General features: G+C 35.8%; 1 protein-coding gene across 1 annotated transcript; it reads left to right on the forward strand.

Moving 5' to 3' along the window:
- Nucleotides 1-1,877: 1,877 nt before the first annotated feature.
- On the forward strand, nucleotides 1,878-13,156 carry LOC132748117 (ubiquitin-associated protein 2-like; the record flags this gene model as incomplete). The annotated part of the gene is made up of 9 exons (XM_060737667.1): nucleotides 1,878-2,032; nucleotides 3,395-3,554; nucleotides 4,035-4,124; nucleotides 4,911-5,021; nucleotides 7,620-8,026; nucleotides 8,406-8,518; nucleotides 9,488-9,549; nucleotides 12,190-12,281; nucleotides 13,002-13,156. Coding segments are annotated over exons 2-9 (1,153 nt in total), but the record flags the coding sequence as incomplete, so codon positions are not given.
- Nucleotides 13,157-13,807: the final 651 nt, after the last annotated feature.

Here is a 13,807-nt window from a genome sequence, read left to right on the forward strand (position 1 = left end):
GGGACATAAGATATGTCCCAGGTCTATATGAAAACTCCCAAAAACGTCCTTAAGTTGTGTAAAACTTCCAACAGTTGTGTAAAACTTCCAACAGTTAACTTGCTATAACATTTAAAAACATTTAAGGAAAATAGTAGTAAAATACGACGATTTTATAAAATATGTTTCTTGTCACAAATACATTCATTATTTAACAGAGGCAGATGAAAATGAATTGAGTGTGTCAGTTTTAAAAATATTAGCATCATCGTGTGTTGTTTTTATTAGCAGTCACAGAAAATGTAAATACCGTGATATCAAAGAACCCGTGATATCATAGGAACCGAGTATATACGTGTAAGACGGGAAATCCGCATGTTTTCTACAACTCGGAGTTCAAACTCCCCGCAGCGGTTACTTCCCCTGATCAGTACAGTACAATTCTGCCAAGGGAGGTAATCACTGTGAGGAGTTTGCTCGGAGTTACGTTTTTAAAGCTTGCGTGAAGTTAGCTGCCGGCCGGTGTCTGGCGAAAGCCGAGGAGAGTGGCCCTATAAAGTAGGCAGAGTCGACAAGGATGGTGTATTAGGGTGCACTTCATATTATTTTAGTCATTCGCCTTTGTTATATTTGATGATACATGTATTTTTTTTGTCCAGAGCATAACTCGCTTAGCATTTGAGATATGAACTTCATTGGTGGACAGATCTCATTGTTAAAGCGTGCAGTAGCTCTACCTTCCAAATGTTTAAAGATATACTGCGCTCAATTATGAGTGAAATATTTTAATCACAGAATCTTATCGTTATCTATATAAAATTCTTACTGAATATGTTAAATTTCAAAACGATGTATGGGAAGCTACATGTACATTTCCTATTACAAATAAAGGAAACTGGGTCTTTTCTTAAAAAATCCATTTTTTTTTTTAAGTCAAAACATGTTTATTTTATATTTACAAAGAGACTTTGTAACAATCATTTCTTATATCAAATTTGAGCATTTTAAGCGTATGTAAAAAGTTACAACTTTGTTCATAACGGCAAAATGACGTCAACATTTGAACAAAAGGCGTACGGAAATGATGTCATTTAATGCACTTGAGTAAGACAGGTCTTTCTAGCATAAGTGGAAACAAGTTCTAAAGTCATGTCTGGTATGCTAACTTGAAACTTCATTACCTGCTAGATTTCATTAAAGAGGAGTGCAATACATAAGTATAAAAACTCTTCATTTCATTCTTTCAAAGTAACGTTATTTGTCAGCCGAATCTAGATGAAAGTAGTCTGGCATGACACCAGTGAAAATACCGAAAAATATATGTTTCACTGCAGTGAAAAATAATACTTTACAGTGAAAATACGGAAAATGAAAATACGCATTTTATTAATTCAATATTTCACAATATTCCATTTATAAGTATATAATGTAAATGTAATGTTATATTTCCTAGTAATGACTAAATATTCTCTAGCTGGGACTATACATGACTGTTATCGTAAGTCCAAGCAGAGAATATTATAATCGTGGTCCTAGAACTGAATGAGATATTCCTTAAAAGATCTATATTTAGTAAATGTTAGCTTTTTATACATGGTCTTTTTATAAGTGTCTTGTTTTATCAACATAAAACGTTCTGTTTAAATTTATCCTGGCTGAGTCATGTTTCATGGAAACTATGTCTCGGTGCGTAAGACAAAAGAAAAGTATTAGTAGTCTGATACCGTTGAACTCATTCAAGTACATACATGACGAAGCAGAGTTTCTTCCCCTCTATTAATTAATTTCCGTAATTTTCCGGAATTTTCGTCTGAAAAAATTTAAAGGGAAAATGAATCGTTCTTAATTCTTGTCATGTACAGATAATGAAATCGTTGTTTAAAATATATTCATAGTCTCCTAAATATGCAGTTTTCAGTGACTTTTTTCAGTAGTTATTCTGCTTTTAAGAGAAATCCCACATGTGATGTCATCTCCGTTAGGTGTTTAATATGGCGGCGCGAATCGTCCGTAAATCACGTGACCATTCAGCTATTGTAAGCGCAATATCCAGGTATGTGTGTTTGTCTCAGAAAAAACGCAATTTTCTGCATTGATTCGTATGAATCGTATTTTTTGTCTTTGCCATTTATTGAATTAATATTTCATGATTATAATGAAACCATCCAAACATGTGTAAATTGCCGGTTTCGGTCCTTAAATCCTTTTTCCTCGGTAGCTAAATCCAGCATGGCGTCACATGGGAAACAAAATAACAGGAATGTTATTGTTTGTTAAAACGTGCTAGATATACGTTCAAATGAGAGAAACACTATTATTGATATAGGTTTTCTTCGTGTAATTTCGGACAAGTCGTCTGTGTAACTTGCTTTTATCAGTGTAAATAATTTTCATGCGACAAAATTTCTTTACCCCACCCACTTGACCGGTTAACAGACTACATAAAATTCAACAATCTTCCAATATCTTGTCCCTATAATTGTGAATATAGATTAAAATTGATGTAAAAGTGGTATAAAAGTATTTTAAGTCCGTCAAAATAATACATTGATTAGTGCTTTATGTTTAATTATTAGTGATAAGTGTCGGAATATATTTCATCATTTATAAGAATAGATTGAAAATGACACCATGACGAGCAGGCTGCATGGAAAAAGAATTTATATAACATGTATAATTGAGAAGAGACTGCAAATTAACAAGAGGAATATTTTGTTTGCAAATTAACAGGATATTTTCCTTACGTTAGGCAGTACTGCATGCTCGCGGCAATTAAGTTGAATTAACTAATAATAGAACATATCAAATTAAGGTGTGGAAACTGGATTAAGAATAATGTTTGTTCAATTAATGAATATTTGTTAAGCATTAATATGGTCACTAGTTTACCATGTGGTAATTTTAATGTGCTTTGGGGTACATGTTCGTTTGTTTATGACTGCCGACACAGATTAAATACTTAGTCCATGCAATAAAACATTTCTGGTAGCAGCAAGGATTCTGTCATCATTTTCCAAGGTTTGGCACCTTTAGCGACGTCATTTTGTTAGTGCTACTTGGATAAAAGCCGGACAGTCGGACCAATCCTGAATAAAAAATCGTCGGACCTAATCAAAATTTATCGGACATGTCCGTCGGACCGATGTATTTCGGGAAGTCTGAGTAACTTAATGATTTCAATGGGTCTCTGTGTTTTTTCTGCTAGCATGTTTTCGCTTTTGAAATTGGTAAACGCAAATATTCAATGACCAAGTCGGACGAGTCCCAAGTCATTGTCACTGTAAACTTGGGTGTACTCCAAACAATAAGAAATTGGGACAAGTCATTGTTTTATAGTGTTCATAAGACACTGTTAAAGGATGTAGACATTGTTGTAGGCACTTCTTCTGAAGAACCTTTTTTTAACCTTTTTCAGATTGTTTGTATATAGAGTATTGTAAATACTGTATAGAATGAAGAATACAGGTGGCTCCGGCCGGAGCAAGTCCGCTAAGGACAAGGGAAGCGGTAAATCCGCACAGACACACATACAAAACACAGCCAAGTCGGAGGGACCTCCGATGAAAACAATGCAGGTATAATGTTATATAATGGTATAATATTTTTGGTTATTTTTTCTGCACAATAATTAGTTAGTTTCTTACCCAGCAGTTGTGCTAAAAAAAGACTTGTGACCAAGGCTAACCAAACTTGATAATAGAACCATTTGTATTGACCTTGATTCCTGAAACTTAATATTTAGAAGCACATTGATGAATTCTATCTGCCATACTCGTGGCGTCCGTGACCAAGTGGTTAAGGTTGTTACTCAAAACCACTTGCCCCTCACCGCTGTTGGGATTAAATCCTGACAGGAATTTTGAATTCTTTCAAGTGAGGAAGCTATCCAGCTAGCTTACGGAAAGTCAGTGGTTCTACTCAAATGCCTATTTGTGCCTGAAATAATTATTCAATAATTAAGAAATTAAATGAAACATATTTTCTTTATGTTATTAATATGATCAAAAATATTTGTCATTAGCCAGTATGTTGAATGTTGTTAATTTCATTTGCAGCCGACTGCAGAACAGCTTGCTTTGAACAATTTGATCCACAGTAAAGATTCTACAGCTGAAGATGCAGATCTAAAAGATAAAATCAAACAGGTATTTATATTTCTTAACTAAAGTGATGGAGGAAGGGGGTGGAGGACATCTCCCTTCACTAGAAATATTGAATGTAAGAACTGTGTGTATGATTGGGATAGAATTTGTCGTGGATACTGGATATAACCGTTAATTATTGAGAAATTGGTTTTAGTGGAATGAATATTTGTTAATATCTTTCATTAAAAACATGTTATGGTATGTTGATCATTTGTGAAGCAAATACTTTCTAAACATTATACCAAGTCTTCATCCATGAAAAACTTGTTCTGTTGTCAGGCGAAGAAAGATGGTCATGATTTTTGAATGCTTAAACTTGGGACTATTTGGTTGAGAGCAGGGTTTTTTTTTCCAGGATTTTGGGAACATGACCTATACTCATGGAAATGGGAAATTCAGTGATGTTTTGTTAAAAATTGGGAAAAAATGCATGAATTAAATCTTGCAGTGATTAAAATTTTAAATGAAAGCAAAGAATCACTGTCTAGGATGACATCTTCAAACATTTAAGCGCCTTCACAGTGAAGAAGCCCATATTTTCAAAGATTTTACAATTTATTATTCAATATTTATATTTTGTAACTTTCAATTGGGAATTTTTTCCTGTGGATCGGGAAAATAATATACTATTTTCAATCGCGAATTTCGGCTATAAAATAAGCCAAAAATTTCCCTGGAGAGGGACACTTTTTAAAGGGTTGGACCACTACACCTGTTGAATTATTTTTGTCCTAACAGCTGGATGATATCAATCATATTATTAAATGTTTACCTTGTTTGTTGCAGATAATGGATTTGACTTTCTGTTCACAAGAGAAGGCAGAGATAGCTCTGTATGACAGTAAGAATGACATGGATAAAGCTGTCAACCAAGTGTTAGAGGGAGGCTCTGATGAGGTAAATCTTCCTATAACATTATATGTAAATGACGTGATATCACTTGAAAAAGTAGGAGAAACACTGCACCATTTCACTTGTTGGGTTTTAAACATATATATTTTACAAGAGAGTTATGATTCTTAACAGATGGTGTCCTGCTCTTTATTGTACCTCACAGATATAAACCTGTTGCTCTAGTATTAATTTTCACTTACAGGGCCCTCGATCAACCAAATCTGCGGCCGATATTCGGCCGCAGTCCCCCACCAAAATAGTATGTTTTTTTCCCCCTAACAGAGGTAAAAATTCCCCCTCAAAACATATAAAGTGTTAAAGAGAAAAATTAAAACTAATGTTGTTTTTGAAAATTAAAATCCATCTATTTGAGCGGAATATCGTACAGTAACGTTACATGTCTGCACGTTTCCGTTTGTTTTTTCCCCCAAAATCTACCGTCACATTTTGGCCTTTCATCCTGTAAAAATGCTAAAATTTCAACAGAAATATGCAGAAAAAAATCACAATTCCCATCAACAATTTGATTTCAAATTGTTTATTCATGAAATCATTTTTTTTGTCTTCAAAATGTTACATCAACCACGGTAAATTTTGCCGTGAATTACAAACTTGTAAGTTTTGTTTTCATGATACTTTATTAAATAACTGATGAAAAACGATCTTATAATAAACAATCAATTTAATTTTATATAATCTACATCAGAAACAACTAGAATTGTGGATGTGTAAACAGAAAACAAACAAATTTTCATTTGTCACATATTTTCGCGAGGCCGATTTTTATGCCCCCACAGAGTGGGAGCATATAGCGTTGCACTTGTCCGTCCGAGTGTCCGTCCGTCCGTCTGTCCGTCCGTCCGTACGTCTGTCCGTCTGTCCCGAAATCTTGTGAACGCAACTCCTCTTAAACCGGATGGCAGATTTTGCTTAAACTAACAGGGATGAACAACCTTAATGTGTTGATGGTAGTAAAGGAAGGAATTTTTGCTGTGACCAAATTTAACAGAATTATGGCCCTTTGTTGATTTTTTCACTATACACTATGTAGAAATTTTGTGAACTCAACTCCTATTAAACCGGATGGCAGATTTTGCTTAAACTTCCACGGATGAACAACCTTAATGTGTAGATGGTAGTAAAGGAAGGAATTTTTGCTGCGACCAAATTTAACAGAATTATGGCCCTTTGTTGATTTTTTCACTATATACTATGTAGAAATTTTGTGAACGCAACTCCTCTTAAACCGGATGGCAGATTTTGCTTAAACTTCCAGGGATGAACAACCTTAATGTGTAGATGGTAGTAAAGGAAGGAATTTTTGCTGCGACCAAATTTAAGAGAATTATGGCCCTTTGTTGATTTTTTCACTATATACTATGTAGAAATTTTGTGAACGCAACACCTCTTAAACCGGATGGCAGATTTTGCTTAAACTTCCAGGGATGAACAACCTTAATGTGTAGATGGAAGTAAAGGAAGGAATTTTTGCTGCGACCAAATTTAACAGAATTATGGCCCTTTATTGATTTTTTCACTATATACTATGTAGAAATCTTGTGAACGCAACTCCTCTTAAACCGGATGGCAGATTTTGCTTAAACTTCCAGGGATGAACAACCTTAATGTGTAGATGGTAGTAAAGGAAGGAATTTTTGCTGCAACCAAAGTAAAGAGATTTATGGCCCTTTGTTGATTTTTTCACTATATACTCTGTAGAAATTTTGTGAACGCAACTCCTCTTAAACCGGATGGCAGATTTTGCTTAAACTTCCAGGGATGAACAACCTTAATGTGTAGATGGTAGTAAAGGAATGAATTTTTGCTGCAACTAAATTTAACAGAATTATGGCCCTTTGTTGATTTTTAGTTTTCAACTTGTGGCACATGTAGTCCAAAAAATATTTGACCTAGAGTCATAAGATTGACAGAACAGTGGCGTGTGGGGGCATCCGTGTCCTTTGGACACATTTCTAGTTTACGAATGTTTTACAAAGTCAAGAAAAGGAAGCTTTGTCTTATTAAAAGGTGTGTTAGAACACTAGAAATGTAGTGTATGAATAGAATTTACTTTAGGTCCATGTATTGTTCATATTAGTGGAAATGGAGACATTTGTCTGAATGTGTTTCTAAATAATTAGGGGGGAGGGAATCATACAGAAAGCTAAGCAGCATAAAGATCTGATGGTGTAAGGTGTTAAATTTTTCTTCAAATCTTATCAATCACTTCTGAACAGTTTAGTGTTACCTATTATGGATTTTTTATAAAAAATAATATGCATGTAAATAAAAAACAGCTGATATTTAAATAAGTGTATTTGATAATAAAAGAAAAGAGAAAAATTCCCCCCATACACTAAAATTCCCCCTGCTGAGGGTAGCGACCCGCTTCCCCCAAATTGGATTGAGGGCCCTGACTTAGTTATACTCATTGGTGAAAATTCAATCATGGCTATTGTTTTACTATGAAGTACTCTGAATAGTAGAGCATGCTGTCAAGTCTCGCAAGTCTTTAAAAGTTTTACATGTATGATGCATCTTATTATGTCAGACCCATCAAACTATGGTAATATTAATTGTAAACCTAATTAAATTAATCAGAGTGAGTGGCGAGAGTCTGGCAAGAAGAAAAAGAAACAAAAGCCAGAGCCCACCCCAGCACCCACAGAAAATCACAATGACACCAAACCCGACAGACGAGATAATAGAGACAGAAATGAACGAGATAATCGTGACAGAAACAAAGAGGAGAAGGAAAATGGCGAGCGTAATTTTCGTGAACAGTCGGACAATTATCGGCAGCGTGCCCGTCGTAATGACAACAGACCTCCAAGGTTATCACGGGGTCGTGGCAGACCGGACAGAGCTGGAGACAGACCAGAACGTGGTGAAGAGGAGAATGAAAAGGATGATAATCGTGACAGGGGATTTGATCGTGGCAGGGGTCGTGGACGAGGGTTTGGTCCACGGCGTGGAAGAGGTGGTGGCAGTGGAGGAGGGGGTGGAGGGTAAGTAAAAGCAAACTAGTTTCCCTAATTTTGATAATCTTTGTAAAAGCAATAAGATTCATTGTATTTGACTGCATCATTAAATTATTATGCAGATAGCTTATTTGAAATAAACATTTCATTTAAGATAATTGATTAATGAAGTTAGTTATTAAATTCAACATATTGCTATACACAGTTTAGAACTTATGCCAATGTTTTCCTTACAATTTTCAATATATTGCATGTCATTATTCGAAGAACATTGAACAGCGAATGAGTGATACTGTTGCATTGATTTTTGAAACACCCAATACCGGAATTCAGTAACATGTATGTTAACAGCAGTGCTATCAATCATATTTCAAAATCAAAATAAAATTTGTATTTTACATTGCAGGACTTTCCGACCAAATAGAGGTTTTGAAAATAAGAATTCCCAGTTTGACAATGGTCCACAGATAGATACATGGACTAATGAAACAGCTGTGATAGGCGAGAAAGAACCAAAAAGTAAGTTTATACCCATGTTAAGTTTTGTTTTACTCATATACTCAAGAATGGATAAATGAACCTACTTCCTGTTTTTTGTAAGTAATGCACAAGGTTAAATAAAATATATAGGTTCTCAAAAAGGTACACGGATCGGATGTAGCAGGTGCTTGTAATAGCAAGACTTGTTTCACATTGAATTGTATAGGCTTGCAAGACAGGGTACACATTGAATTGTATAGGCTGACAAGACGGGGTGCTTGTAATAGCAAGACTTGTTTCACATTGAATTGTATAGGCTTGCAAGACAGGGTACACATTGAATTGTATAGGCTGACAAGACGGGGTACACATTGAATTGTATAGGCTTGCAAGACAGGGTACACATTGAATTGTATAGGCTGACAAGATGGGGTACACATTGAATTGTATAGGCTGACAAGACGGGGTACACATTGAATTGTATAGGCTGACAAGACAAGAGTACACATTGAATTGTATAGGCTGACAAGACAGGGTACACATTGAATTGTATGGGTGCACATTGAATTGTATAGGCTTGCAAGTCAGGGTACACATTGAATTGTATAGGCTTGCAAGACAGGGTACACATTGAATTGTATAGGCTTGCAAGACAGGGTACACATTGAATTGTATAGGCAAGCAAGACAGGGTACATTGATTTCATTTATCCACTGTGGTACTTGTTTCTAATGTTTGTAGCAGTAAATAGTGCACATCCATACTGTCTGACCAGGCTTAGTACTGTTATTAGCTGAATAATATTTGTATTTTGATATTGAACTCCCAATAAAATCTATAAGTACTGATCAAGACGGGACAAATTATTTTAACAAATTCCGCAGGCTTGAGTTTAATTAATACTCTGTAAACATTTAAGTTAATTTGCAATACAGAAATGATAGATTAATTTCTTTACATTCTTTCCAATTAAAAAATATATTGTTATATATATATATATATTTACAGTATCTAACTGGGGTGATTCAAAAGAAGACTGGAATGAGGATATAGATAGCTGGACTGGAAGTGTATGTTATACTATTTTAATATTTTCTTTGGGATTGTGATTTTTGCATAATTTAATCTTGCATTGTTAATATAATGGTACATAATTATGCCCCCATTTCCAAGAAAAGGGGGTATATTGCTTTGCACTTGTCCGTCCGTCGGTCCGTAGACCAAATGGTTTCCGAGTGATAACTAAAGAACCCTTAGGCCTAAGAACTTTAAACTTGGTATGGTGATTGGTCATGACAAGTAGATGACCCCTATTGATTTTGGGGTCAAGGGGTCAAAGGTCAAGGTCACATTGACCTTGTAAGCAAAAACGGTTTCCGATCAATAACTAAAGAACCTTAAGGCCTAGGAACTTCAAACTTGGTATGGTGATTTGTCATGATCAGTTGATGACCCCTATTGATTTTGGGGTCAAAGGGTCAAAGGTCAAGGTCACATTGACCTTGTAAGCAAAAACGGTTTCCGATCAATAAGTAAAGAACCTTAAGGCCTAGGAACTTCAAACTTGGTATGGTGATTGGTCATGATCAGTAGATGACCCCTATTGATTTTGGGGTCAAGGGGTCAAAGGTCAAGGTCACATTGACTTCTTGGGTAAAAACGGTTTCCGATCAATAACAAAAAAACCCTTAGGCCTAGGAACTTCAAACTTGGTATGGTGATTGGTTATGACCAGCAGATGACCCCTATTGATTTTGGGGTCGAGGGGTCAAAGGTCAAGGTCACATTGACCTTGTAGGTAAAAACGGTTTCCGATCAATAACGAAAGAACCCTTAGGCCTAGGGACTTTAAACTTGATATGGTGATTGGTCATGATCAGTAGATGACCCCTATTGATTTTGGGGTTAAGGGGTCAAAGGTCAAGGTCACATTGACCTTGTAGGTAAAAATGGTTTCCGATCAATAACGAAAGAACCCTTAGGCCTAGGGACTTCAAACTTGATATGGTGATTGGTCATGATCGGTAGATGACCCCTATTGATTTTGGAGTCAAGGGGTCAAAGGTCAAGGTCACATTGACCTCTAAGGTAAAAACAGTTTTAATCAATAACGAAAGAACCCTTAGGCCTAGGAACTTCAAACTTGGTATGGTAATTGGTCATGATCAGTAGATGACCCCTATTGATTTTGGGGTCAAGGGGTCAAAGGTCAAGGTCACATTGACCTCTTAGGTAAAAGCAGTTTCCGATCAATAACTAAAGAACCCTTAGGCCTAGGAACTTCAAACTTGGTATGGTGATTGGTCATGACCAGCAGATGACCCCTACTGATTTTTGGGTTAAGGGGTCAAAGGGCAAGGTCACATCGACCTTGTAGGTAAAAATGCTTTCCGATCAATAACGAAAGAACCCTTAGGCCTAGGGACTTTAAACTTGATATGGTGATTGGTCATGATCAGTAGATGACCCCTATTTATTTTGGGGTTAAGGGGTCAAAGGTCAAGGTCACATTGACCTTGTAGGTAAAAATGGTTTACGAGTCATAACTAAAAACGCTTAGGCCTCGGAACTTCAAACTTTGTATGATGATTGGTGGTGACCAGCAGATGACCCCTATTGAGTTTTGGGTCAAGGGGTCAAAGGTCAAGGTCACATTGACCTTGCAAGTAAAAACGGTTTCTGATCAATAACTTAAGAACGCTTAGGCCTAGGAACTTGAAACTTGGTATGGTGATTTTTCATGACCAGCAGATTACCCCTTTCGATTTTGGGATCAAGGGGTCAAAGGTCAAGGTCACATTGACCTTGTAAGTAAAAACGGTTTCTGATCAATAACTAAAGAACGCTTCGGCCTAGGAACTTCAAACTTGGCATAGTGATTGGTCATGATCAGCAGATGACCCCTATTGATTTTGGGGTCAAAGGTCAAGGTCACATTGACCTTGTATGTTAAAACGGTTTCGGATCAATAATAAAAGAACCCTTAGGCCTAGGAACTTCTAACTTGGCATGGTGATTAGTCATGACCAGCAAATGACCCCTATTGATTTTGGGGTCAAGGGGTCAAAGGTCAAGGTCACATTGACCTTGTAAGTAAAAACGGTTTCTGATCAATTAACTAAAAATTCTTAGGCCTAGGAACTTCAAACTTTGTATGATGATTGGTCTTGACCAGCAGATGACCCCTATTGAGTTTTGGGTCAAGGGGTCAAAGGTCAAGGTAGATACTTGATAACCCTTATTAATTGTTTGATCACTGGGTCAGAAGTCATGCATAATTACCTTATCACATGAATAATTGGCTGCTGATAGGGGGCATACATGTTTTACAAACATATCTTGTTTACAAGTGGTTTCTTTGAGATGTAAATTCAAAGTCTTAAAGATGCACAATTTCTTATTTTTATCATGTCATAAATAAATAAGTTTTAAAGTTTTTATGTTGGGCTTTAAAATTGTAGTAGATTATAAAAAAAAAATGTTAAGAATTTGATTTCCTCTCCTTCAATGTTGCTCTGCTAAGCCATATAATCTAGAGAGAACAGCATTTCTATATGATTTATATGGAATTTCATTGTATAGTAAGCATTTAAAATCAGTCATTTACACCTAATGAAGGATAGAGTGTTGTAATTATATTGAATTGTAAGGGGCTTGAAAAGGTCTTACAAAGAAGTTAATGTAAGAGTTACTTGTTTGAATCATTTTAGTTGGCAGAAACAAAAGTTTTTACAGCCAGTGGCTCATCAGCACCAGAACCAACAAATCCAGTACCGATAGAGTCAAATGCACTCTCCAACACGTATGTTCATTATTGTTTTTTGTGAGAAGATATATTTAATGATTGTATAAGAAAAATTTAGTTAAGAAAATCATTTCTTGCATATATTTGAAAAAATGTCATATGTACATGTATTACACATATTTATCTATATCCTGACCTGTATTTATGTTATAATATAATTATTTTTCTGTGATAAATGTGTCCCAGGTCTGAAAGTCCACAAATTACATATACTGTATGTCTTGGTCTTTTTGTAACTACAAATTAATTCTATGTAAAGATATAGAGGACTATGTTGTTAGAAGCACTACTGAACATAGATTGCAGTCGTTATGATAGATTTTTAAGTTGAAAATTTCTATTTTCAGCATACCTTTGAACTTAACCTAAGTTGTTTTAGATCACTTTAATTGCTGATTAGGAAAATATGAAATGCTTTGAAAAAAAATTAGGCGTCCAGGCCAGATTGGTTAAGGTCAGCGACTCAAACCACTTGCCTGTTATCCCTGACAGTTTGAATGCTGCCCTTTCATGTGAGGAAGCTATCCAGCCGCTTACGGAATGTCACTGGTTCTACTCGGTGTCTTTTTGTGCCTTAAATAATGCACTGTGGTGCGCCTGTGGTCTTCTTCTACCAGTAAAGCTGGAAAGTAGCCATATGACCGTAAATAAGTTGGTATGACATAAACCCAACAAAAAAAATATATTTTAACAAGCATTATTGTCCTGTTTTGCCAGGTTCGATCTCGGAGGATTATACCCAAAACATCTACAAAATGACATGAGTGCCGAGGCAAGCTATATCAGTCAGTTTAACCAGCAGGCGACGGAGTCAATCAAGAATTCTATAGGGGTAAAAAAAATATGTTGTCTTACTGTGATATTTGAGCCGCGTCATGACAAAACCAACATAATGGGTTTGCGACCAGCATGGATCCAGACCAGCCTGCGCAGTCTGATCAGGATCCATGCTGTTTGCTATCAGTTTCTTTACTTGTTATAGGATCTGTAAGCGAACAGCATGGATCCTGATCAGACTGCGCAGTCTGGTCTGGATCCATGCTGGTTGCAAACGCATTACATTGGTTTTGTCGTGATGCGGCTCATTTTACTTCCACTTGTGTATGTGTAGTTAGTGGTACGCCGTCTTTGAATCATGTTGTCCCTTATTGCTGTAGGTTTGAATCCTGTCAGTAACTTGAAACAGTTACATATGTAGAGCCAATCTAGGTATTAGGAGGTCAGCGGAGGTATTTCATCAACATTAAAGCTAAAATGTTTCCACATTAAGAATCAAGTGGGTGTTGATGTGATTTTTAATGATTCGTTTTCTGATTTTGTCTGTAAAATGAATTTAAGTGGATGATAGCAAGGAAGAAAAACAAACAGAAAACAGATGGGGGTTCTTTTAAAAAACTTTACTTTTGGAAAAAAAAATGGAAAATTGAAATTTAAATGACACTTAACCCCTTTTCGCATTAAATTTCTTTAAGCCCAAAAAAAAAAGATTGTTTCAATATTATTAGGGAAAAAATTTCTTAAAA

The sequence above is a fragment of the Ruditapes philippinarum genome, unplaced genomic scaffold (genome assembly GCF_026571515.1).
Source record: "Ruditapes philippinarum isolate M1 unplaced genomic scaffold, ASM2657151v2 ctg2799_1_1_1_1, whole genome shotgun sequence".
NCBI lineage: Eukaryota > Metazoa > Mollusca > Bivalvia > Venerida > Veneridae > Ruditapes > Ruditapes philippinarum.